This window comes from Enoplosus armatus, chromosome 18, assembly GCF_043641665.1.
Source record: "Enoplosus armatus isolate fEnoArm2 chromosome 18, fEnoArm2.hap1, whole genome shotgun sequence".
Classification (NCBI taxonomy): Eukaryota; Metazoa; Chordata; class Actinopteri; order Centrarchiformes; family Enoplosidae; genus Enoplosus; species Enoplosus armatus.
This window is the reverse complement of record NC_092197.1, coordinates 6,629,354-6,651,805: the sequence shown is the minus strand read 5'-3', so window position 1 is coordinate 6,651,805 and position 22,452 is coordinate 6,629,354. Positions and strand designations below refer to the sequence as shown.

General features: G+C 40.8%; 1 protein-coding gene across 1 annotated transcript in view; it reads left to right on the top strand.

Moving 5' to 3' along the window:
* itga1 (integrin, alpha 1) overlaps window positions 1-22,452 on the top strand; it is a 44,291-nt gene that overhangs the window by 11,414 nt on the left and 10,425 nt on the right. The window contains exons 2-15 of the mRNA XM_070924709.1: window positions 5,296-5,416; window positions 8,936-9,045; window positions 11,604-11,692; window positions 12,805-12,919; window positions 14,205-14,332; window positions 15,080-15,228; window positions 15,789-15,939; window positions 16,036-16,210; window positions 16,568-16,641; window positions 18,347-18,494; window positions 19,610-19,752; window positions 20,292-20,435; window positions 20,568-20,819; window positions 21,758-21,888. Coding sequence (XP_070780810.1) covers window positions 5,296-5,416; window positions 8,936-9,045; window positions 11,604-11,692; window positions 12,805-12,919; window positions 14,205-14,332; window positions 15,080-15,228; window positions 15,789-15,939; window positions 16,036-16,210; window positions 16,568-16,641; window positions 18,347-18,494; window positions 19,610-19,752; window positions 20,292-20,435; window positions 20,568-20,819; window positions 21,758-21,888 — 1,930 coding nt within the window. The remainder of the gene's footprint in view (window positions 1-5,295; window positions 5,417-8,935; window positions 9,046-11,603; window positions 11,693-12,804; window positions 12,920-14,204; window positions 14,333-15,079; window positions 15,229-15,788; window positions 15,940-16,035; window positions 16,211-16,567; window positions 16,642-18,346; window positions 18,495-19,609; window positions 19,753-20,291; window positions 20,436-20,567; window positions 20,820-21,757; window positions 21,889-22,452) is intronic.

Below are 22,452 nucleotides of genomic sequence, written 5' to 3'. Positions count from 1 at the left end.
TTATAGTATTTCCTCCCGCTGTTTGCCTCATAGCATGATTATTTTTGCATGTTACTTATTGAATCTGGGGGAAGGTCATTCTTTGACCCATGGGTGTGTGTATTTTTAGTTCCTCCAGAGGTGTTTGATCTATCCCAAAAGCCCCCTCATCCCAGCTGCTGCCTGTATGTTAAACTGCAGATATAGCAGACATAGTGTGTGTATGTGTCTGCAGTATACAGAGGGAGGGAGGGGGGGATGAAAGCTTTGACAACCGTCGGGGGGGATGATGTCATGCGTGGGTCTCAGCTTGTGAGCCTGCATGTTTTCTGCACCAGTGAAAAAGCTCCAGAGAATACATCTGGAAGTTCCTGAGAGGGGAACCCGACACCGCCGAGCCGACATGTTCGGTCAATGAATGAAAGGATGTATGAGGAGAGGAGCAGAGGGATGCTGGAGTGGGAAGGAGGGACGAAGATGAATGGATGGAAGAAATAGCAGAGAGATGGATGATGTTCTGGAGGGAGAGAGTGGTGGGAGAATGAATTAATGAATGGGTGGAGGAGAGGAAGCAGATTAAATAGCGAGCCAGGATGAAGGAGATGATTTTTTAGTCATTCTATCGGCGTGGCTGTAGGGATGGAAATGTCGGTTGATCCACCACTTTGGTCCAGATTTAAATATCTCAGCAACCACTGGATAGATTGCCATGACATTTTCAACACACATTCATGTTCCCCAGAGGATAAAACCTACTGACTTTGCTGATGCCTTGACTTGTCCTTTTGCGCCACCAGCAGGCCGAAGTTCTTTACTTATCTAGTTAAACATCTCAACATCTACTTTGATTGGCACAAAATCTTGTATAGACATTCATGTTCCCCAGAGAATGAATCTGAAAGACTCTGGTGATCCCCTGACTTTTCCTCTAGCGCCACCATGAGGTTGATATTTGTGGTTTTGAGTGAAATATCTCCACAGCTATCAGATGGATTGCCATGAAATTCGATACAGACATCCATGTTCCCCTCAGGGCAAATTGTAATAACTTTGGTGATCCCTTACCTTTTTATCTCGCTCTGCGATCAGGTCAAAATGTTTGCAAATCCTTTTTCTTACATGTTAACATGTTAGCGTGCTCAGTTAGTCAACTACTTAGGTCAAAGAACCACTGTGTCAAAGTACAGCCTGGCAAAGCCTCTAGCATGGGTTTAGACCCGTAGTTCTGTTTCTAATCATGCTGTAGCTTGTCTTATGTATCTATATCTTCCTCTGCCTAACAGACATTAATACTGAAACTCAACAGAATTTGGCCTCCTGGGTTCCCCTCTGCATATAAAGACACAAACACTCCTACATTCATGGCCTCTAGTGTCCACCTCACACCCACATAGTGCACATTTGCCAAGAAATATGCAGCAACTGAGCACACAGCCAAATGAGAAAATTAAGTCAAAGTCAGCAGAGCTAAGACCCGTCAGAGGTTCAGTTCGTGACCAACCATTCCAAGAGTGATTACAGAGGAAAGTGTGGATACTGTTGCAGCACAAAACAAGAAGATATCAAAGAAGAGGCTGAAAAATAGACAGTCAGAGGAGGATTATGGGAAGGTATGAAGGGCAAGCTGAGAAAGAAGGGTGGTGGCGCGGAAAAATAGATAAATATAAAAGAACAAAGGAGGAAATCTGGAAATATTTCAGTTTCATAAGTTCTCCAAGGCTCCAGGCTGCCCGTGGCAATGCCAAAATAGTTGTGTCTGTTGTTAAACAGCAGCACATGGTGCATGAAGGTCCCACCCAAAGCCTGGTTTTATCCCTTGAAAGGGTCGGACACCAGTCCATCATAAAAACAATAATTCAGTCATTCTTGCACCCCACGACTGATGTAATTAACATTATCCAGTTTCTGAGCTACTACAGATGTTTGCTTTCTTTAATTTTAGAGGATTTGTTTTAACTGTCTGTGTAGGATCAGCTTTACAACTGACACGTGTTTCTTACTACAACTGATTATGGTTGAGTTTCACGGTTACTTAATGACTTTGTTGCCCACAGGTGCTGATTTGCGTTAAGCTTTAAAGCTGATTATAGCTGGTTAGATATGTTACAGATGAGCAGGTGCCAGTCGGGTGTGTGTTTTTACTGTGGCTGCACGAGGCTTTGAAGCCTACAGGTGCTGACTTGGGGTCATTTTTATAGCTGGTTCGATGTCTCACAGGCCAGCAGGTGCTGATCTGTGCTGCTTTCTGCCCTGGCTGTAGCAGACAGATCTGACTTTTGCGACAAGGTTTCATGTCTTGCAGAATTGTTAAATGCTGAAATGGAGTCGTTTTGGTCTTGATAACATATCCAAGAGGGCAGCAGGGTTTTTATTGTGGGTTAGTGTGGTTGACTGACTGCCAGGATCAATCAGGACCACATGGAGCTTGACCAAAAACAGACTCAATGGTTGCTCATTGTAGTCTTAAGGCTGTGATATTTAAACCAATTACATTAGAAATTTCCGGTGAGCAAAAAATTAGATTTTTCTTCTGATAAACAATGACACACTGTACTGTACTGGACTGTATTGTATTTGCCAGTCTGCCATTTCTGTTGAAACAAGAGTTTACAGCCAGCTAGCAGCTCTGTGAGGCTGTACTTGCGTATGTCAGCATGCTAACAGCACAATGCTAACATCCTGATGTTTAGCAGGTATAATGTTTAAGTTGTTCACCGTCTCAGTTTAGCATGCTAACACAATTAGCACTGAACACATAGTACAGCTGAGGCATGGTGGCGATAGAAGAAAAGTTAGGGGATCACCGAAGTTCTCACAATTCATCCTGAGTGGAACATCTGTACATCTGAGGTATTTCAGTCTTCACCAAAGTGGTGGACTGACTGACATAGAGTTGCTAGCATGGCTAAAGACCACCTCACCATGTGGAGGAGAGTACAAGATGAACCCTCCAGACAGTGATGGACAGCTTTATATGCCGATACCTCAGAGGCTCATGAGGCCATTTCCATCCACAAAAGGAGAAGTCCACTTATTGGTTTTCCAGGGCAGATGTTCCGAGCTCATGAAAGTAGCCAGTTACATAACTCACTGGTTTTGATTTGAGCAGACCAGAGCCAGCAGACACAAAATACAGCAAAAATTAGATTGGTATACACAAAAGACTTTGTCTGCCAATAGACAGAGGACGTTCCCGTCTAATTTACAGCTCAGGCCAGCGTGACTCTGAAGTGTACTTGAGCTCAGGCTGTGATAAATGGAAAAGGACTGGTTGGCCTGAAGCCACCTTAAATCAGCTAAATTAGCTGTGTGTGTCTATGTGTGTGTGTGTCTGTGTGTGTGTGTACCTGTGGGTTTGAGGGGATGTCTATAATCAGGTTAATAGGAACAGGAAATGGAGCTTCTCTGGGAGATGGAGAGGGGTAACAGAGGAAATACAGAAAGGGGCGAGGGAGAAACAAGGGGATAATATTTCTTGGCTTGGATTCCAGTGTATGACTCTGCAGGTCTGGTTCTCTCCCTCTCTGTGTCTCTGTCTATCTCTCTTTACCAGAGGGGAATGTAAAAAGCGTAATCTTATATGAAATCAACATCTAAACATGACTGGATGATGATAGGCAGCAGCATGTTTATGTTTTAGTCCTCTGTTTATAAGAAAGAAGTGATAGCGGCTGGCAACCGACCTAATTGCATGTAATTCATGCATCTAAGCCTCCTTGAGTTATGGTCTACATACAGTACATGCACTGATCCCTGTTTGTATTGCTCTGCATGTCTGTCTTCTGCCAAGCATGCCCTGTTAACATGCAGCACATATTCAACAGTTCAAGTGTCTCGTCTGACTCTAAACTTGATATACTTAAAAGCTTTTTTGCTGAAAACAGCTGCCTTGAAACAAGAGTGATGAGAATAGTGAGAGTGAGAGTGAATCACAACTGTAAAGTTGTGGGCTGCAAAAACCAAAACAATGAGCTGAAAGATGCAAATTGACAATAAACAAGACTAAGAGTCCACAGCCATGCTGGCGTGGGAGGCAGCGCTGCACTAAATGCTTACATCAATGCTAACATGCTGATTAGCTTAGCAGGTAATATTGATGATTGTCCACCATCTTAATTAAGAGTGTTAGCATGCCAACAATGTCAAATTAGCTCTAAACACAAAGTACAGCTGAGGCTGATGGGGATGCCATTAGTTTTGCAGGTATTTGGTCAGGAACCAGTTATTACAATTAGTTATTACAATTTCATGGCAATCCATCCAATAATGGTGGTGCTAGGGGAAAAGTCAGGGGACCACGAATATCTGCACAAAATTTCATAGCAATCCATCGAATATGTTGACATATTTCAGACTGGACCAAAGTGGTGCTCCGACTGACCGAACTATCATCCCTTCAGCCCCTCCTCTGGCGTGGCTAGAAAGTCTATAATTACTTCGGGGGCACAATCCAGACTCCATATGGTAGTTCTCTGTTTTGTTTGGGTCAGACAGATTCGCTACAAAGCATCATCATCAAAGAACAAATAGCTGCTTTTTATTTGCGTCTCCATGTATGTGGTCTCTGTCTGCGTGTTCTTTTTTTAATCCCAGTCTTCTTCGACTCCTCTGCACTCCCTCACAAGTCCGGGAATTGAATAAATTATACTTGAGGAATTCCCTGGCACGGTAGATATAAAGAGTGTCATTGTAGTGCAGGCACAATGAGACATGGATGGATTTATATAGAGCCTCTGTGATATATACTCAGCTCAGTGACAGACGGACGCAGACTCTGCAGAGTGCAGAGAAGAAGCCATTGTCCTGCAGGTCAGACTGGACTCTGACCAAAGTACTTCACATCGATGTTTGAAATTCCTCCAGTGTTCTCCAAAATTACTCTCTGTGTGTGTGAGTGTGTGATATGGTTCACACAGTTCATCCCTCATCTCCGCACATCATCTCTATAAACAGAATATCACTAAATATTTTTGATATCATTAGAATTATATAAATATTGTGACCAAATTACCGAACTGTCTATTATTTATTAAGTTATTCTATTACTAGATCTGTTTATTTTTGCATCTTGAATGTTTTATAAATATTTATTATGAATGTTTGCTAATGCTGACCTTCTACTTATTGACATAGCTTTTTTTATATGAGAAAATGAATACACAAGTCTCTTATTCCTGGATTGGATTAGATCATTTAATCTAAACTCACACCGGAGAGCGGTACAGTAGATACTGCAGGTCTCAATAACCTTATTATTATTCTAAACAACAGTCTCTGGGATTCCGTATAACCTTTTCTTTCCCTTCGTCCCCGCAGTGTTGCTGACGTGCGTGTTGTCCTTCAACGTGGACCAGAAAAATGGTTTATCATTCAGCGGTCCGTTGGAGGACATGTTTGGCTACACCGTCCAGCAGTTTGAGAACAGCGAGGGGAAATGGTGAGTGTACATTTTGAACAACTGAGATGGTCTAACAGTCATCATCTTTCAGCACTACACAATTTCTCACCTCACAGATGCAAATCTGAACTGAATGCGGTCAGATTAACGTAAAGGCAGCAGCTGCTGCACAAGTTTTAGTATGCACAGTGAAATCAAATGCTCATCTTATCCACCTTTTTAAGCAAAATGGGTAAAAATCTGCACTATATTTGGATGGAAACTTGACTACAGAGTGCAGATGAAGGTGTCTAACGAGCAGTATCAACTCTTTCGTGTTTGTTCACAAACTGATATCTCTGTTCCGGTGGTCCTCATAATTATTATTTTTTTCTTTATCAGAAAATCTCCCAAGTATTGTTAAGTTTGAGTCAGTCCACAACATTAATGAAAGCGAAAAACCCTAATTCACCTGTAAAACTAAGTGAAGGAGAGCAGCTGCCGCTGTAATGAGGATCCTTGCATTTACTACTCTTGCTGTTAACCATAAACTGCCCACCAGAGTATCCACATACCCAGCTTGTAAATACACTGAAGCCAAGCATCCGTGGCTCCTTGCTGAAACTGTCTGGGAGCACATTTTTAAAACCTTGTTAAATGCTATTAGAGTGCGGTTAATGGTTCTGCGTCTCTCACTGGTTTCTCTACATCTCTCCTTCAGTTACTCCAGTCTTTATTTACCACTTTTCTTCTCTCCAACCTGTTGCAACACCAATGGCTGATTCCTTCCCACATGTCTGTACCTGGTGACGTTCGGCAGTAATGATCTTATCGAGCTCATATGAGATCAGTTACAGTAATTCACTCACCGCTAATCAGTGGAGCCAGCTGTGACTGAACCTCGCACACTGTTCCCCGAAATCACATTGGCTCTGTTGCATCTCCAGATAGCCCCTATTTTGTTCCAGTTCAGAGAAAAGTGTTACCCAAAGAGGTCAGAGTGATAAGGGCCTCACTGAAGAGGTTGAACCCGTGAAACAACATGGTCAAAGGAGGCAGAGAGCAGAGGGAGGACATCAGATATCTCAGGAGTGAACGAAAACAGATGACAGACAGAAAATAAAGAGATAAAACAGAATGATGGAGAAATTTCAAGGAAATGATGAGGAGGGGCAATAAAATTACAGATGATCTGCAGCCTGCAGTGCGTCCACGTGGGAGAAAATTCTGGGGGAAAAAAGATGCTGATCATGAGATGATGTAACACGCCGGTTGCCATAGCTGGGAGGTGACTGATTAGCCACAGATGTCTCCTCCAGACCTCCGCCCTTCAGCTCTTCAGTGCACCTCAGCAGTGTTGAAAGGTGGATCAACTGCACAGAGAAAATGTGGCAGAGACAGTTCAGAGAGAGACATCCTTCTTCCACTGTAGTGTCCGATAACTTTTCCCACAAGACTGCTGGCATAGATGTCAGAAAACTGCCATGTTGTTGTTGAATCAACTAACTATGCTGCACAAAATCTCCTACTGCAAACAAACAAATTATTGCTTGTTTTTGTAGAGAAGCTATGAGAAATCTGGAGAAATGTGCAAGTTTCAAACAAAAAAATCTGCCAGTGGGATAAGCAGAAATGACATGATACGATTTCTTGAAACTAGCATTAAAATTATCGCTCTATTAACACTTAGTTAACAAATAGTTTGACATTTTGGGAAACAAGATTGAAGCCTGTCTCATATCTGTTTGTTAAATATTAAGCTATAGTGTGGTGACGGTTAGATTAGCTTAGCATAAAGACTGGAGGCAGGGGGACACAGCTGGCCTTCATATTTGTGCATGGTATCAATCTTCTCATCTAACTCTCAATGAGATGTATTTCCCAAAATCTTGAACTATTCCTTTAAAACTAGTGGAAATTATTTTATATAAGCAATGGAACATTTTAAGATGATTCTTGAAATAAGCAAAGCCAATCCACTTTTTAGATTTTTTTCTTGTTAGCTCTAGCTGAGGTGGGTGAAAAATTTTATCTTGTACTATTAATTAATAATTAACAAAAACACAAAGTACAGCTGAGGTTAATGGGAATGTTTTGTGGGTATTTGGTCATAAACCAAAGTATTTTGACCTGATGGTGGCACTAGATTAAATGTCAGGAGATCACCAAAGTCATCGGGATGAATGTCTGCACAGAATGTCATGACAATCCATCAAATATAATTGTTGAGATATTTCAGTCTGAATCCAGAGCTTTTACCTTGAAACAAGTTAAATAATCGGATGAAAATTGTGCCTGACAATGTTATTTAGTTTGGATGAGGAAAAATAAGATATTATGACTTTCTTGAGTTGGACTTTTTGCAGTGATGCAAGCAGGAAAGACAATAAGCTGACACAGCTGAGAAACCACACACACACACACACACACACACACGCACACACACACACACGCACGCACACACACACACACACACACACACGCACACACGCACACACACACACACACACACACACGCACACACACACACACACACACACACACGCACACACACACACACACACACACACGCACACACACACACACACACACACACACTTATGGCTTGGTGAAATGCATCAGTCTTTAACAATCTGTGGTTGTTTATTTAAACATCATTTACAGACAAATTAAAAGTATTGGTTGTAAATGAATCAATAAGGTTGTGGTGTTTCTCACAGGCGGCTGATGGTGGGCCGAGTGTGAGTTGTTGTTGTTCCACTGTGTCTCGCGTTAGATGATCAGGGCCCATTAGAGTCCAGGAATGTTAATAAGCCTGAGTGTTTGGAGGACGGCAGATGACCGACTCTTTATAGCATCAGTTTACTGATGTGGTGACACGATGTTATGAAACTCATACATGCAGTTGTGCATACTGAACATGTGCAGCACAGACCAGCAGTGGTGCAAAGCAACTAAGTACATTTACTCAAGTACTGTACTAGTTACATTTAGCTCCACCTTTACCAGCTTCAACATTATGTACACATGAATGCATCAGTAATTATAATCTAATAGTATAATATGCTTTATTTTGAAATGGGTCATTATGTATTATGAGCACTTATACTATTTGTACTTGTACTGTATTTTGATGCTAATACTTTTGTAGTTTTACTTTTACTTGAGTATTTCTGTACATACACTGTACAATGTACAACAACACTACCGGTCTGCAAACATCTGTAACATATCATGCATTAGTATGTAATGAGGTTAAAATTAAGTAGTAATTAAGTGTTTTTTTAATAATATAATGATATGACAGCCACAGATTCATAAGCCAATTATAATAAACTATAACAGCTTCATCCAGCCAATCTGAACCTGCTGTTTATCTTTAATTGAAGTATGTAAGTATAATTAAGGCCAATCTAAATTGTGGTGAAATTAGAAAAACACCTCCAGCCTGCCAATGTTTCATTTCTTCAATAATATTTGAACTGGGCGTGTTATCACGATTGTAAAACTTTAACATTGTTGTGTGGTTGTTGGCAGGATTTCTAACCGACCAATCCCAACTGTTCTTTATTTTCTCAGGGTTCTGATTGGATCGCCGTTGTCGGGCCAACCGGCTAAACGGACCGGAGACGTCTACAAGTGTCCTGTGGGGAAGGGGGACAACACATGTGTCAAACTGGAGCTGCCTAGTAAGAATACTGTGTGTGTGTGTGTGCATGTTGTATCTGTTTGAATGCTTATTAATTGATTTTTGTGCAGGCATGGTCAAGGAAATATATGCAACAAGAAATTATATTAACTATTTAAATGATTGATTCATTGTTTCCTTCATTTTTGTAAGCCAAAATGCCAAACGCTGTGTGGTTCCAGCTTCTCAAATGTGAGGATTTGCTGATTTTCTCAGTTTCATATCACTGTGAATTGAATATCTTTGGATTTTGGACAAAAAAAAACACTTGAAGGCGTCACCTTAAGCTCTGGGAAATTTTACGGGGTATCGACATTTTAAAGACAAATCAAGAACAATCTGGGCATTATTCGATCATGAAAATCAGTATTGTGGCAGGTTTTTGTGTAATTTTACAAATGTGTGTGTCTACTGTATATCTGGGTCTCGTGGGGAGGAAGTGAGGCCTATCAGAACAGGAAGACCGTAAATAAACAAGGTTTTAATGTTTCATCCTTCCAATTATATCTTAATTAAACAGATAAACACAACTTAGCTCCCGGTCAGCAGCCTGCAGAGCCTCTATTAGAGTTTGCCTGTGTGTCGAAACAGGAGGACTGAGAGCTAGTTTAGTGTATGCAGCTGATCCGCACACCAACGCTCAGCTCAGGGATTAAGACTTTTCAACACAGCTGTTCACACCTGAGAATTATCAAGTTACAGGAGTCACAGTTCTCCTGCTTGTTGGTAAATTAATGGCCTCAAGTGCTAATCATTTACAGTCAGGGCTGGAAATGATACTCCACCGCTCACCAGCGGATAATGCTGTGTTTGTGTTTATCTCGGATGAATTAGACAAGCAAAAGCTTGAAATCTCACAAACTCGAGTTTAGTCTGGAAAACATCCACTTGGAGTCGATTGAGCCTGGCAGCCGGAGCCAGACCAGTCAGCATACAACTGGGAGTGGTTTACATCATGACAACAGCACTATATTTTAAATTCAAAGTGAAGCAGCAACTGCATGACATGACTGAGTTTTTACCTCAGATTTATTCAAAGAACAATTTTGGTGGATACTTAAAGTAATGTTCCTTAAGAACACCTGAGGAACATCAGGACAACAGGAAGAGTTCATGTTGATGCTGCGTTGAAGTAAAGGGCTTGTCAGTCACACGTAAGTCTGATCCCTGCGGAGTAATTTCGCTCTATGCCCTCTGACGACGCCCTGCTCTCACACTGCCAGACGTGTCTCCATAATCCAGGTTTCCAGCGCAGGAGAGTGATATGCCAAACCAAAATGAGCAAAGTTAAATGTGTGTGGTTGTTATGTTGTAATTTTTAATCACGGTTCCATCCGACCGATAAAATTGAAAGGTGGTTATGCCAGGACTATTATGTGTAATGAAATACTGGCAATAAAGTCTTAACATCTGCGAGCTGTCTGCTAAACAGCACTGCGATATGTTTACATTCTGTTTGGAAAATCCAAATGACAAACAATAAACATAATCTGCTGGATGCACAATTTCAAATTCAGGCTGCAGTCTTGCAGGCTGAAGAACAACTTACTGCTGATCTATAATTGTGAAATATCAAGTGAAAATATAAAATACACAAAACAGCAAATATTTGTATGCGTGTAGTGTGTATGTAACTGACTCAATTACAAGTTCACCCTGGTTACAGTGACGTGAAGCTTCCCTGTAAAAGAAAAACATTGCAATTCATAGCCACTATCTAATCTAATACTTGTTATAATGATGACATATTTACAGAGAAACCTCTTTACAAAATGGTATTTGACTGTTTTTTTTAATTTTCTTTTATTTTCAAGAGGTCATTCCAGACCAAGAGGGACTGTGTGATAAGTCTGATTTGTTCTGATGGTTATCTGGAGTTCACAGTTCACTGAAGACAAAGTGTGTATTCTCCTCTGCAGCTCCACAAAGCTGCTTTCAGTCCCACGTGGACGTATCATGAGGTGCAGCTCCATGTCACTCAGTTTATCAGATAGTTAATAAATAAGGAACAAGAAAAGAAATACAAAAGGTTCGAAGAAGAACGCATGCCAAAGTCACAACTGGCTGCTAATGAGGATCAGAAATGGTTTAATATCTAAATGTCCTCATGGGGATTGGTAAAGAGCTCCATTTATATTGAAACGGCATGTGAATGAGTTTGTGAGAATATGTGGACCCCTTTGGAGAGAAAAGTGAAGCAGATCCAAAGCATTCCCAAGTTGTAGCAATAGTTTATTATAACATGCTAATTTTAGCCACATGTTGTGATTGCTTAATGATCTGATTCCTTCTTCACCGCAACTAGGATGTTTATCAACCAAACGTTTTGATTTGTGCTCTGCATCCTTTATTAATTGCCATAAGCTGCACACAGAGATACAGAATGGTAAAGTAATGTCAGCGGTTATTACTTCTTCTTGGGGTCGACGGAAGTGAGCGTCTCTCTTCCTTTGGGAAAATACTGAAGAGGAATTTGTCCAGCTGTTCTTCATCTCTGTTCTGCTCTCTTTTTGTCTCACTCTGTTTATTCATCCATACTTTTTTTTTTTTTTTTTTTAGAAAACACAACAGTTCCCAACTTACATGAAGTCAAGGAGAACATGACCATGGGAACCACACTGGTGACCAATCCCAACGGAGGATTTCTGGTAAGGGGGACGTTGCTCTTATGTATGTAATGTATGAAAGTGCTCTGTAGTATATTTTAAATACCAAATGAAAAAAAAAGGAGGACTGAAGAAACTAGGCAGCAAGTATATGTTCACCAGACCTTTGCTCTCTATGGAAACACTAGACTTGACCCTCCATGTTTCCCAGTGAAGCTTCATGTCCTGGGAATGTAACAGGATACTGTGAATCAACTGTATAAATGCAGAAATGTCTTTTTAAAAGTATGTCAGAGCTGGTGGCGCCCATTAGGTTTTATGGTTATGAACTCCAGGACAGAAACAGTAGACTAGTGGTCAATAAATATATATTTATGCATCTTGTTATTTGGTCCATGGAAATGTAATCCTGTGCAGCGACAAGTGTAACTGAAGCTCCAACCCTAACACTTAATGCGGTTAACATGAGTGTTAACATGACTCCTGTGTTTATATGCTGTAATTCAACACCCATCAGTTAATCTAAAACATTTTACAATTGGAACAGGAAGAGGGCAGAACACGTTACATAATCAAATTTATTTCCAATGACATTCCCAAATGTTAGCATGCTAACATTTGCTAATTGGCAATAACAAGATGGTGAACATGGTAAATAATATACCTGCTAAGCATCAGCATGTTAGCATTTAGCTCAAAGCACCACTGAGCCTAAATATAGCCTCACAGAGCCGCTAGTGTGGCTTTTGACTCCAGTATCCCTCCGAATCTAAGGAAAGCACTGAGGTTGTGAAGCATGCAGAGGAATCTAAGGAAATTAGGCTTAAAGATTAATAGATATAATATAATTTTCCAGTTATTGCTGGTAATTTTAAAGCCCTACTTCCTTGCAGGCTCAATTTCTCTGCTTCCCTCTTCTCTTTTTCTCCCTGGAGAACTAAAGTCTGAAGGGATCTATGGTGGTTTTTAATAGTCTCTGTGTAATCCTCAGTTTGAGTAGTTCTTTCCTCTTGGTTTCTATCTTCAGTAGCCCTGAACCTCCTCTCACCCATGACCTCATACTGGTGGAAAGCTAACCAGTCGCAGCCCGTAGGTTTTATTTTCTCAAGCAACTAGAGTTTGTTTGTATGTGTGTGTGTTTCCTGTCTCCACAGGCCTGTGGTCCTCAGTACGGCTACATGTGCGGGCAGCAGCAGTACATCTCAGGAGTTTGTGCGAATGTCAGCTCTTCCTTCCAGATCCTCAACTCAGTGGCACCGGCCGCGCAAGGTACAACATAAGACACAGCAGATCCACACAGGACGTGACGGCATCTGCACCAATCGCCTGTCAGGGATAAGAGATTATAATCTACGCTTCACAGTCGTACCACCCAAGATCCTGACATCAAACTCCTGACGCAAAGAGGGAGATTAGAGCATTCTTCTTAATGTAAACTTGTCTGCGACCCCCGTCCCTCTCTGGCCCGGCCCTTCTGCCGTGTTGTATGCCCAAGTTAGGAGACAGTTTACTGGGCCTGCACTCTGTTTCCCAGGAAGGAAACAGCCTAGAAAGAACGGGAGAGTAAACAGTCTACAGTCATTTTCTCTTTCTGTTTTCTTTTTTCTTTCAGTATCACTTTCTCAGCCATTCCTTTAACAGAAACAAACACATACGCAGACTGAAAATATAGTGACGCAAAAACCCATTGAAATGACTTCATTAACATGTCCCAGGTTTTAAACTGAAGTAAATGTAAGAACTAAGCAACCTAATTGGATTTTTTAGGTCTCTGTGTGGAGTTTGAAGGGTTGAAAATTGGTGAAATCTTAGGCTATAGGATCTGTAGCAGGGGAAATACAACTTCTTGTACTACTGTATGTCTTAACCTTGCATTATTATCCTCTACTTAACTGGTATAACGTGTTAATTAGTGAGCTTTAGAGGTGCTCTTTGTGCTAAGATAAACTAACCGGCAGTTGGCTGTAGCTTCATATTTACAGCATAGACACGAGAGTGGCATCAATCTAACTAATCCTAATCATTTATTGTGTTTTTTTATCCTGTTTGTTTTTATTGAGATATGTGTGTTGCATGTGTGCTCTGCTGCATATACTGGGGATAAATAAAGTCATTTGAATTGAATTGAAAATGTAAAACTATTCTTTTAAAAGACTTAAAATTACCCAATGATTAGAGTAAAACACAGCAAGCATAATTTTGTGTATCAGAAATATGTTTTTTTTCTCATTTCCTATCCTCTTAATAATCTCGCATCCCCTCAGTTTTAACCTGCGACCCCTTGTGGGGGTCCCGACCCCCCGTTTGGGAATTGCTGCTCTACATTATTGCATTTTGATTTGGAGCTACTGTAGTGTGTTAGCTGTGGGCACAAGTAAACAGGAAGAGGACTGGATGTGTTACATAATCTAAATTCTTTCTTTGGGGTGAAATCAGCATTTATTTAGGCCATCCATCTTTATATAATGTGTATAAGATCAATCTAACCGTAACCTGTAACATCATGCAGAGAAAACAGAAAACAAACTTAACATCTGTCCTGGCTTTGTTCCAGGTTGTGCGAAGGAGCTGGACATTGTCATAGTTCTGGATGGATCTAACAGTATCTACCCCTGGACCAGTATCATCGATTTTCTGCGACGTTTCATTGAGAACATTGAGATCGGACCTAAACTCTCACAGGTCAGTCGCATGAATGATTGAAAGGATTGTTTTGTTTTGTTTTTTATTATAACCTTAATTCCTGTTGAAAGTGACTCTTTTTGTCTTAAACATATGGGTGTATGCAGTGTTAAACATAAGGTTGTGGAATCAAACATGGATAAATGGATGGGTTATATAAGATTAGACTGCCACAGAAAAAGGATGAATGAAGGAATATATTTGCTGCCAACTCATGATGGTTTAACTGCCCTCCGTTATGGAATTTTCCACATGGTGCCAACAATGAGAATAACTGTAAGATGTCCTTCATAAAGCAGACGTTATGAACTGAAACCTTTTTAGTCTTTAAAGTAATTTTAGCCTTTGCCTTACTAAGTTATATCTTAAGTGTATTTCTGTCCTCTTGTCTTGGAACGCTCTTTGAATGGGTGGTTAGTTTTTATTATGGTTACATTAATCTGGCCCGGAGCTTGTGGAGTTTTCCAGAGGGAAACACTGGAAAGTCTTCTCACTGTGGAGCCCGGTGGTTGTAAGTCACATCTTCCATGGCTGCTGAAGATCTCTGCCTTCTGTATAAAGAACATTGTGTCATAATTAACCCCACCCGACCCGACCACATCCTCAGCAGACTGTCTGGGAGGGGAAGCAGAGAAGAGAAGAACATAGAAGGGGAGAAAAGGAAAATTAGATTTAATGTAGGATAACGTTTATAAGAAAAATGTGTGTGTGTGTGTGTGTGTGTGTGTGTGTGTGTGTGTTTTCCAGGTGGGCATAGTGTCCTATGGTGAGACTGTGACTCACCGTGTCAACCTGAGCCAGTTTGACAACACTCCTGCTCTGCTGAACTTTGTTGAAGAACTTCCTCAGCAGACCGGCTTCAAGACCATGACTTTCCTGGGCATTGATACTGCCAGGTACTCAACATTAACCCCTCTCCCTCATTTGAGCGAGCCTGGCAACGCCGGGCCACAATACAAGACAGTATGATACATCATGGTCTGGCAACGTCTAATAGGCATTTGAATAGGATGATGTCACTTCAAGTAGGCTGGACAATGGACTCAGAAAGGCTCCTTAACTTAGACATCAACGTAAAGCCTTCGTATTGGTCAAACACATTACTCACTGGGCTGTCATTGGTCACATTTCTCCTAAACTATATAACTTTGTTATAGCCTTCATGCATTATATGCAGTAGCTGAGATTGTCATGACGATATAAAGTTATTCACCTGAAGCAATTTTAGGTAAGAATATAGGTCGAAGGAATCTCACTTGATTTTACACCAAGATTATTTTTACAGTACTGCTTTATTAGATAGTTGAAAGTGGACAGAAACACAGGGACTGATCATAGCGCCAACGTCCCGCCAGTCTCATGAAAACCAACAAAGACTATATTTAAGGCCAAGTGTCAGCAGGTGCTCCAGAAGTTGTGTTCTTTTGACTAAATTTTGAAAATTTCTATCAATCAGGAGGGAGGCCTTCATGCCAGAGCGTGGTGCACGACCTGGGGTGAAGAAAGTCATGGTGATTGTGACTGACGGAGAGTCACATGACTTCCATAATCTGGACAAGGTCATAAGTGACTGTGACAACGATGACATCGAGAGGTTTGGCATTGCTGTGAGTACAAACTATAGATTATGTTAACACACGTGTGCTGTGTTTTCTGATCAGAGCTGTTCGGTTAGTTGACTCGAGCTGGATTGTTGTTTCCAGGTTTTGGGAGACTACAATCGTCAGAACAAAAGTGCAGATGAAGTGCAGAAGTTTATCAAGGAGATTGAGTCCATCTCCAGTCAGCCGCTACGCGAACACTTTTTCAACGTGTCTGATGAGGTGGCGTTGTTAACCATAGTGGATGCTCTGGGAAGCAGGATTTTTGCCTTGGAAGGTATCCCTGTAAACACACATAAATTACACAATCACAAGTTTCACATGTTCACCTACCTTAGCACTCAAACACTCAAAGAAATAGTTATACATTTTGGGGAATACGAAAATACGAAAAATGAAGCTATAGCCAGCAGCCAGCTTAGCTTAGCTTAGCTTGGTACAAAGACTGGAAACGGGGGAAACAGCTAACCTGATTCTATATTCAACGTATTTAAAAAATGAATCTGCTGCTATGAACCACTCTAAAAAAACCTTTTCAGCATCTTTTAAAGAGCTTAGACAATGACATACTAACATTCATTATGTGCTGTTTATTTCTATATAAAAAGGTTAAAATGAACTTTTCCTTCCTCAGCTACAACTGGCAATTTCACCTCCTCCTTTGAGATGGAGATGTCCCAAGCTGGGTTCAGTGCACATACTTCTAAAGTAAGTCTAAATCCAATTATTTTTGTCAGAGGAGTACACTGATACCATATTTGCAAAGTAAAAGTCAGTGACTTACTGTAAAATAGTAAAAAAGTTTACATGTCTGCAGGCGTTTACTTTAAAAGGAGCTGTTTATTGTACGTGCGTGCATGCAAGTGTGTGCGTTGGCAGGGATGTTTGTTCAACTAATGAACCCATCCGGAAACAATGCCACAGTGTTATCTCTGGTGCATCCTCAACCTTTTGGTGATTCACCTCGGTCAGTAGACGTTTCCAGACACAGACTGTCTCTCTGTCCTCTCTGCTCACACTGCTGATTGCATGAGAGTGTGCGAGACAGACAGAAATAAAGACATCGAAAGGCAAACACGAGGCAGGGAGGGCTCAATCAGATGTTTGTTCACTAGAGTAAAAACAACACGCTTGCTTTTGCCCCCTCTACATGCCTCTTGAATTCATTCATTAGGTATTTCCTATGTCTATTTAAAAACAAACGGACTCCCCTCTCACGCCTCTCTTCCTGCTCCTGACTCACGTTTATCACCTCCTCAATCACTGTGTACACTGTCTCCGTGGCTCACTCAACTTAACAAAACCAGACACAACCGAACTGAGTTGTTCTACTGCGTGCTGAACACGTGAGGCCTGGCCGTAACGGTCAGTGGAGGGAAACAGCCTCTTGATGTAGTTCAGTGTGAGTAATGATACATGTTATGCCCTGTGTGACCCCTCCCCTTCCTATTAGATAACTCTGTTTCCTGTAGACAAAAAAAGAGATTCATTAACACATATTTTGTTCTGTGTCTATATTTTTATGTTTCAATTACAGCTGCAACTAATTATTACATTACATTATCAGTTAATCTGTCAGTTGATTATTCTTTCCATAAATCGGTTTTTGTCAGTAAAATAACAGACTGTAGTGAAAAATGTCACAATTCCCCAGACCCCAAGGTGACGTCCTCAGATTGTTTTTGTTTCTGAGCAACTGAAGTTATTCAATTTACCAAGATATAAAACAAAGAAACACAAAATACTCACATTTTAGAACCTGGATCCACTGAAATTTCCTTATTATCATTAATTGATTATCAAAATTGTTGTTCATTGTTGTTCTGTCCATCGATTGAGTGAATAAATACTCAACACTAGTTATACTATTGGCTCTTTTTGGACAGTGGTGGAAAGTACATGCACTTTCTTACTTGTACAGTAGTACAGTGTGAAGTACTTGTACTTATAATTAGTATTTTCATTTTATGCTACTTAATTCTTCATCTCCACTGCGTTTTAGAGGGAAATATTGTACTTTTTACTCCACTACATTTATTTTTTATATATTCATTTATTATATACAGGTTCAAATTTTGGATACAACATTTGTGTTTAACAAATACAATATAGTTATTATAGAAAAAGCTTATAAAGTATTTTAAATGATCTCCACTTCAACCAGCTACAACATTAGATACTGCTTAGTGCTTACATGTTAATGCATTAGTAGTAACAATATGACACTTTGAATACATTTGAAGTACATTTTGCTGATAATACATTGTGGTATTTTCCTACTTTTACTAAAGTAAAGGATCAGTCCTTCAGTCCTTTTTGTACCACAGAGAACAAAAATATTTTGGACTCCTCTCACAAACATAAAGTGTTCTTATTCTCTTAATCTTACACCCGACTCTGTTCTCTCCTGTAGGAAGGTGTGTTACTGGGAGCAGTGGGAGCGTATGACTGGAACGGGACAGTGGTGATGCATACTGCCGGAGAAACAATCGTCCCAGGGAAGACGCAGTTCTACGACCCAAAAACTGAGGCCGGGTATGAAGGACTTGCTGGGTACCTCGGTGAGTTGATTCGTAAACATCTTAAAGGCCACTTCACATGCGCATTAGTGTTTCTTTCACTGGCCCCACATGTACATTTCCGCTCAGCCCATAGATACAAAATTCATAAAAGAAAGAGTAATAATGGCCATTATTACTTTTTTAGGCTAAAAAATTACATGTACAGTCACTTTGTTACGCCCCTATTGATCCTGGTACTTTTTATAGTTTTAATTGCAGCAGAGGTTGTTTTTCTTTTTCCATAGAAAATAGAAAAATAATTCTGTCCTCTGGACCCTAAAGAAATCAGTGAAAAATATATGACTTACTCGGCCAGTATATACGTCAAAATGTTTTAGTGAGGCATCAAAATGTCTGCAAATGGCTGAAACGAGTTGTTTATTTAGTTATTAATATTTAATTTTATAGAGAAACACTGAAGATTTGAACCAAGTTTTCAGGAGCAAAAATACAAAAACATACACCTGTTAGTGAGCTGAATAAAATACAGAGAATACACACTGTGGAGCAGTTTTTACTCTTGTTTTAACAACTCCATCTAAGCTAAGTGTTTTTGTGTTAAACAGAGAGAGGCATAAAATAGATCCCTCAAGAGATTGAGTGAAATTTTACAGCTGCAGAATAAATATAGTCTCTGTTGCATGGAGGAGTAAGATATGTAATTTGTCTAACTTTGACAGCAGATGCCTCTCTCTCTCTGTCACATAAATAATATACACAGGCTCTTCTCTCCGTCCTGCTGCCTTTTATGGCTCGTAGAGCAACTGCAGCATCTTAATATCAAGTTATTTAATCAACATGTCATTAGAAAGAGCACTGCTGGGTCTAGTCTTGCATACTGTAAACTCAGCTGTTGGCACATGCTCATACCCAAAGGTCTAACTGCAGTCTTTGAATTCATGGAGCCTTTGTTTGCTTGTCTGTGAGTGTGTCTGCATTTTCCTGTAGAAGTGTTTTATAGTTTCCTCCACACAGTGAGATGTAAACAGCTGGCTGGAGAGGCATTTAAAAATATCCCACAAAGACAGCCAGGGTGTGTTTTCCTCATGACAGTGCATATACTGTATGACACATTTAATACAGTGTGTGTTTGTTGTATGCATGCGTCTCTTCAGGCTATGATGTTCAGTCAGCGTCCACCCCTGATGGAGAGCTGTACATCACAGGAGCACCGCGGTACAACCACACAGGCCGGGTTGTCATCTATCGTCTGAATGAAAAGAACATTGTCGTTTCACAGATACTGAAAGGAGAGCAGGTGAGCCTTTTCCAGTTTGGTGTCTGGGCGAGCCTCTGTTTAAGTGTCTGATGTTGTACTTGTTGATAGACTTTAAATACGATAAGCCTGTATTTATCTTAGAGGGAAAATTCACATTACAGCAGCACAGAGATAAGAGGTAGGAGGTAAGAAAACTTCAGTGGCCCTGAGGTGCAAAATATGACAACAATGGACAAAACAAAATAAGAAAATAGAAATTTTGTCATCTATCCACCACCTGAAAGTATTTTGCACCATATTAAATCTATGGCTCTGATCAGATCACTGGAGCCAACAGCTAATTCTGCTCTCTGAGCTAACCAGGAGGTTTCCTTCTTGAGATAATAAACATTTTCCATTATTTTTGTGATTTGTGCCATTTAAGGCACAAGAACAACTTCTCATGTTGATTTACCGATAATGTCTCATAAACTGGGTTTCTACCCCCTCCAGATGATATTGCTCGGAAACTTGTCTATAGTGGAAATTTGTGTTTAAAGCGTCAACACTGACAGATGATTTCTGACTCCTCTGTGCAGATCGGTTCCTACTTCGGCAGCGTCCTGCAGACTGTGGATGTGGATGGAGATTCCTACACGGATCTGCTCTTGGTCGGAGCTCCGATGTACATGGGCACAGAGAGAGACGAGCAGGGACAGGTCTACGTCTACAAACTCAACCAGGTACAGAAGGTTGAAAATTAGGTATTTTGTGTGTCAGTGAGCTTGTGTCAGATTCCACAGAAATTCACACTGAGAAGATTGTCATTCTTGTCTATCCGTGTGTTCTTGTTTTTTTCTTTGCTCCATTACCAGGACGGCCAGTTTGAGCACGAGTTCACGTTGAAGCCCGTCAATCAGTCCTGTTGCACTGCCCACTCAGCCAGCTGCACTAATAAAAATGAACCATGTGGTGCCCGGTTTGGTACAGCCATTGCAGCAGTATCAGATCTCAACCTCGACGGGTTTAATGATGTGGCGATCGGTGCGCCTTTTGAGAACGACCACCGAGGGGCCGTCTACATCTATCATGGAGATAAGATGTCACTGAAAGAGAAATTTGTGCAGGTGAGAATAGTTTCAGTGCCACTCACTGAACTGTTAATAACAAAAGATCTGTAATTATCTGTAAATGTTTATTTAGAATAGAGGAAAATTCTGGTTTATATCAACCTGACATATTTCTCCATTAATGTGGCCATTGTGGCTCTATGGGTCGTGCTTACTTTGCACTTGTTAGAGTTGTAGAGATTCAGGGAAGCAAAGACTCACACAAAACAAAGTACATCGCGTTAAGCTGCGCAAGCCTCACACAGCTTTCCAAACATGATTTTTACATGAATCATTTCAAACGCTTGTGTCTGAGTCTGACCAAGAGTACACACAGAAAGTATGCTGATGGGTTACACATAAAACAGCGTTTCACATGTTGTAATTACCGTTTGGTCCAGCCGGCCTCTGTCTTTTCTTGGCGAGGTGAAACACATTCTTCAGGATGCTGGGATCACTCTCGCCCATGGACACATCTAGATTTCTTTAAGATTTTCTCGTGTCTATATAGTCGGGCATCATAAAACACGTCCCACTTTTGTAAGCAAAAGTTTCTGTCCTCAGTCAGCTGTAGAGACACCACCAGTGTCCTGAGATATGTTGTCTCACAGAACGGCCCTGTTCCATTTCTGCCTCTTACTACATTATTTACCTTTCCTCTTCCATAATAATTATTAATATATAGAAAATAATAGAAAATAATCCCCCATTACATTTAGCTTTTTTTGTTTTGTTAGAAGACAATATAGCTGCAGTGAAAGTCAGCCTCACAGATGAATATGCAGAGTGGTTTGGTCAGCCAGTTGACCCGAATGTAGACAGAAGTTGTAGGGGGCTCTACAACAGAGGTGGCAAGTGTAAAGTTAGCATGAGCCACATTTATGGGAAATAAGCCAGGATGAAATAAACCGTGTTTCCTTTTATGTGCTGTAACTGGTTCTGTGGTGTCTCTTTAGCATATCCCTGCAGGTGGGGACGGCGAAAAAGTGAAGTTCTTTGGTCAGTCCATACATGGAGTCATGGATCTAAATGGAGATGGAATCACTGATGTTACCATCGGAGGTCTGGGAGGGGCGTCACTGTTCTGGTGAGACATGACCCGTCCTCATATATAAACATTCACTCCTACACATTCCACTTGAATCATTACCAGCAGCAGTGCCCGTATCCCGGAGACATCATCTTACATGTCCACTTTGCATTGTTTTACTCAGGTTTAGACAGCTGTGCATGTCCCACTGGGCTTGTAGGCTTGAGACCAACAACTTCCTAATGATCTCTCTGTTAAAACCCCTGGCTACATACTCCAGCCCGCAAAGTTTTGAAACATCAGCTCACACCATGATTTAACTTCCCAGGCAGACCTTCTCCCACAGTTTCTATTGGCAGAGGCTCAGCTAAGCTGTGTGAAAACTCCATCTCCCAAGAGGCTTAGAGTTTAAATAGGATTTGGCAGCAGGCGGCTGTTCTTCCTGGACTGCTGGCTGTGTTTTAGAAAGCTCAACAGTTGGATAGAGAGAGTTTATGCCAAGTTATTGCTCAAGATGCATCCGTTCCTTGTTTCCTCCTTTGAGAATGTAGATGCATTTGCACAGTTTAGCACACACACACACACACACATTGCACCATTGACAAGTACAGTTTTGTTTTC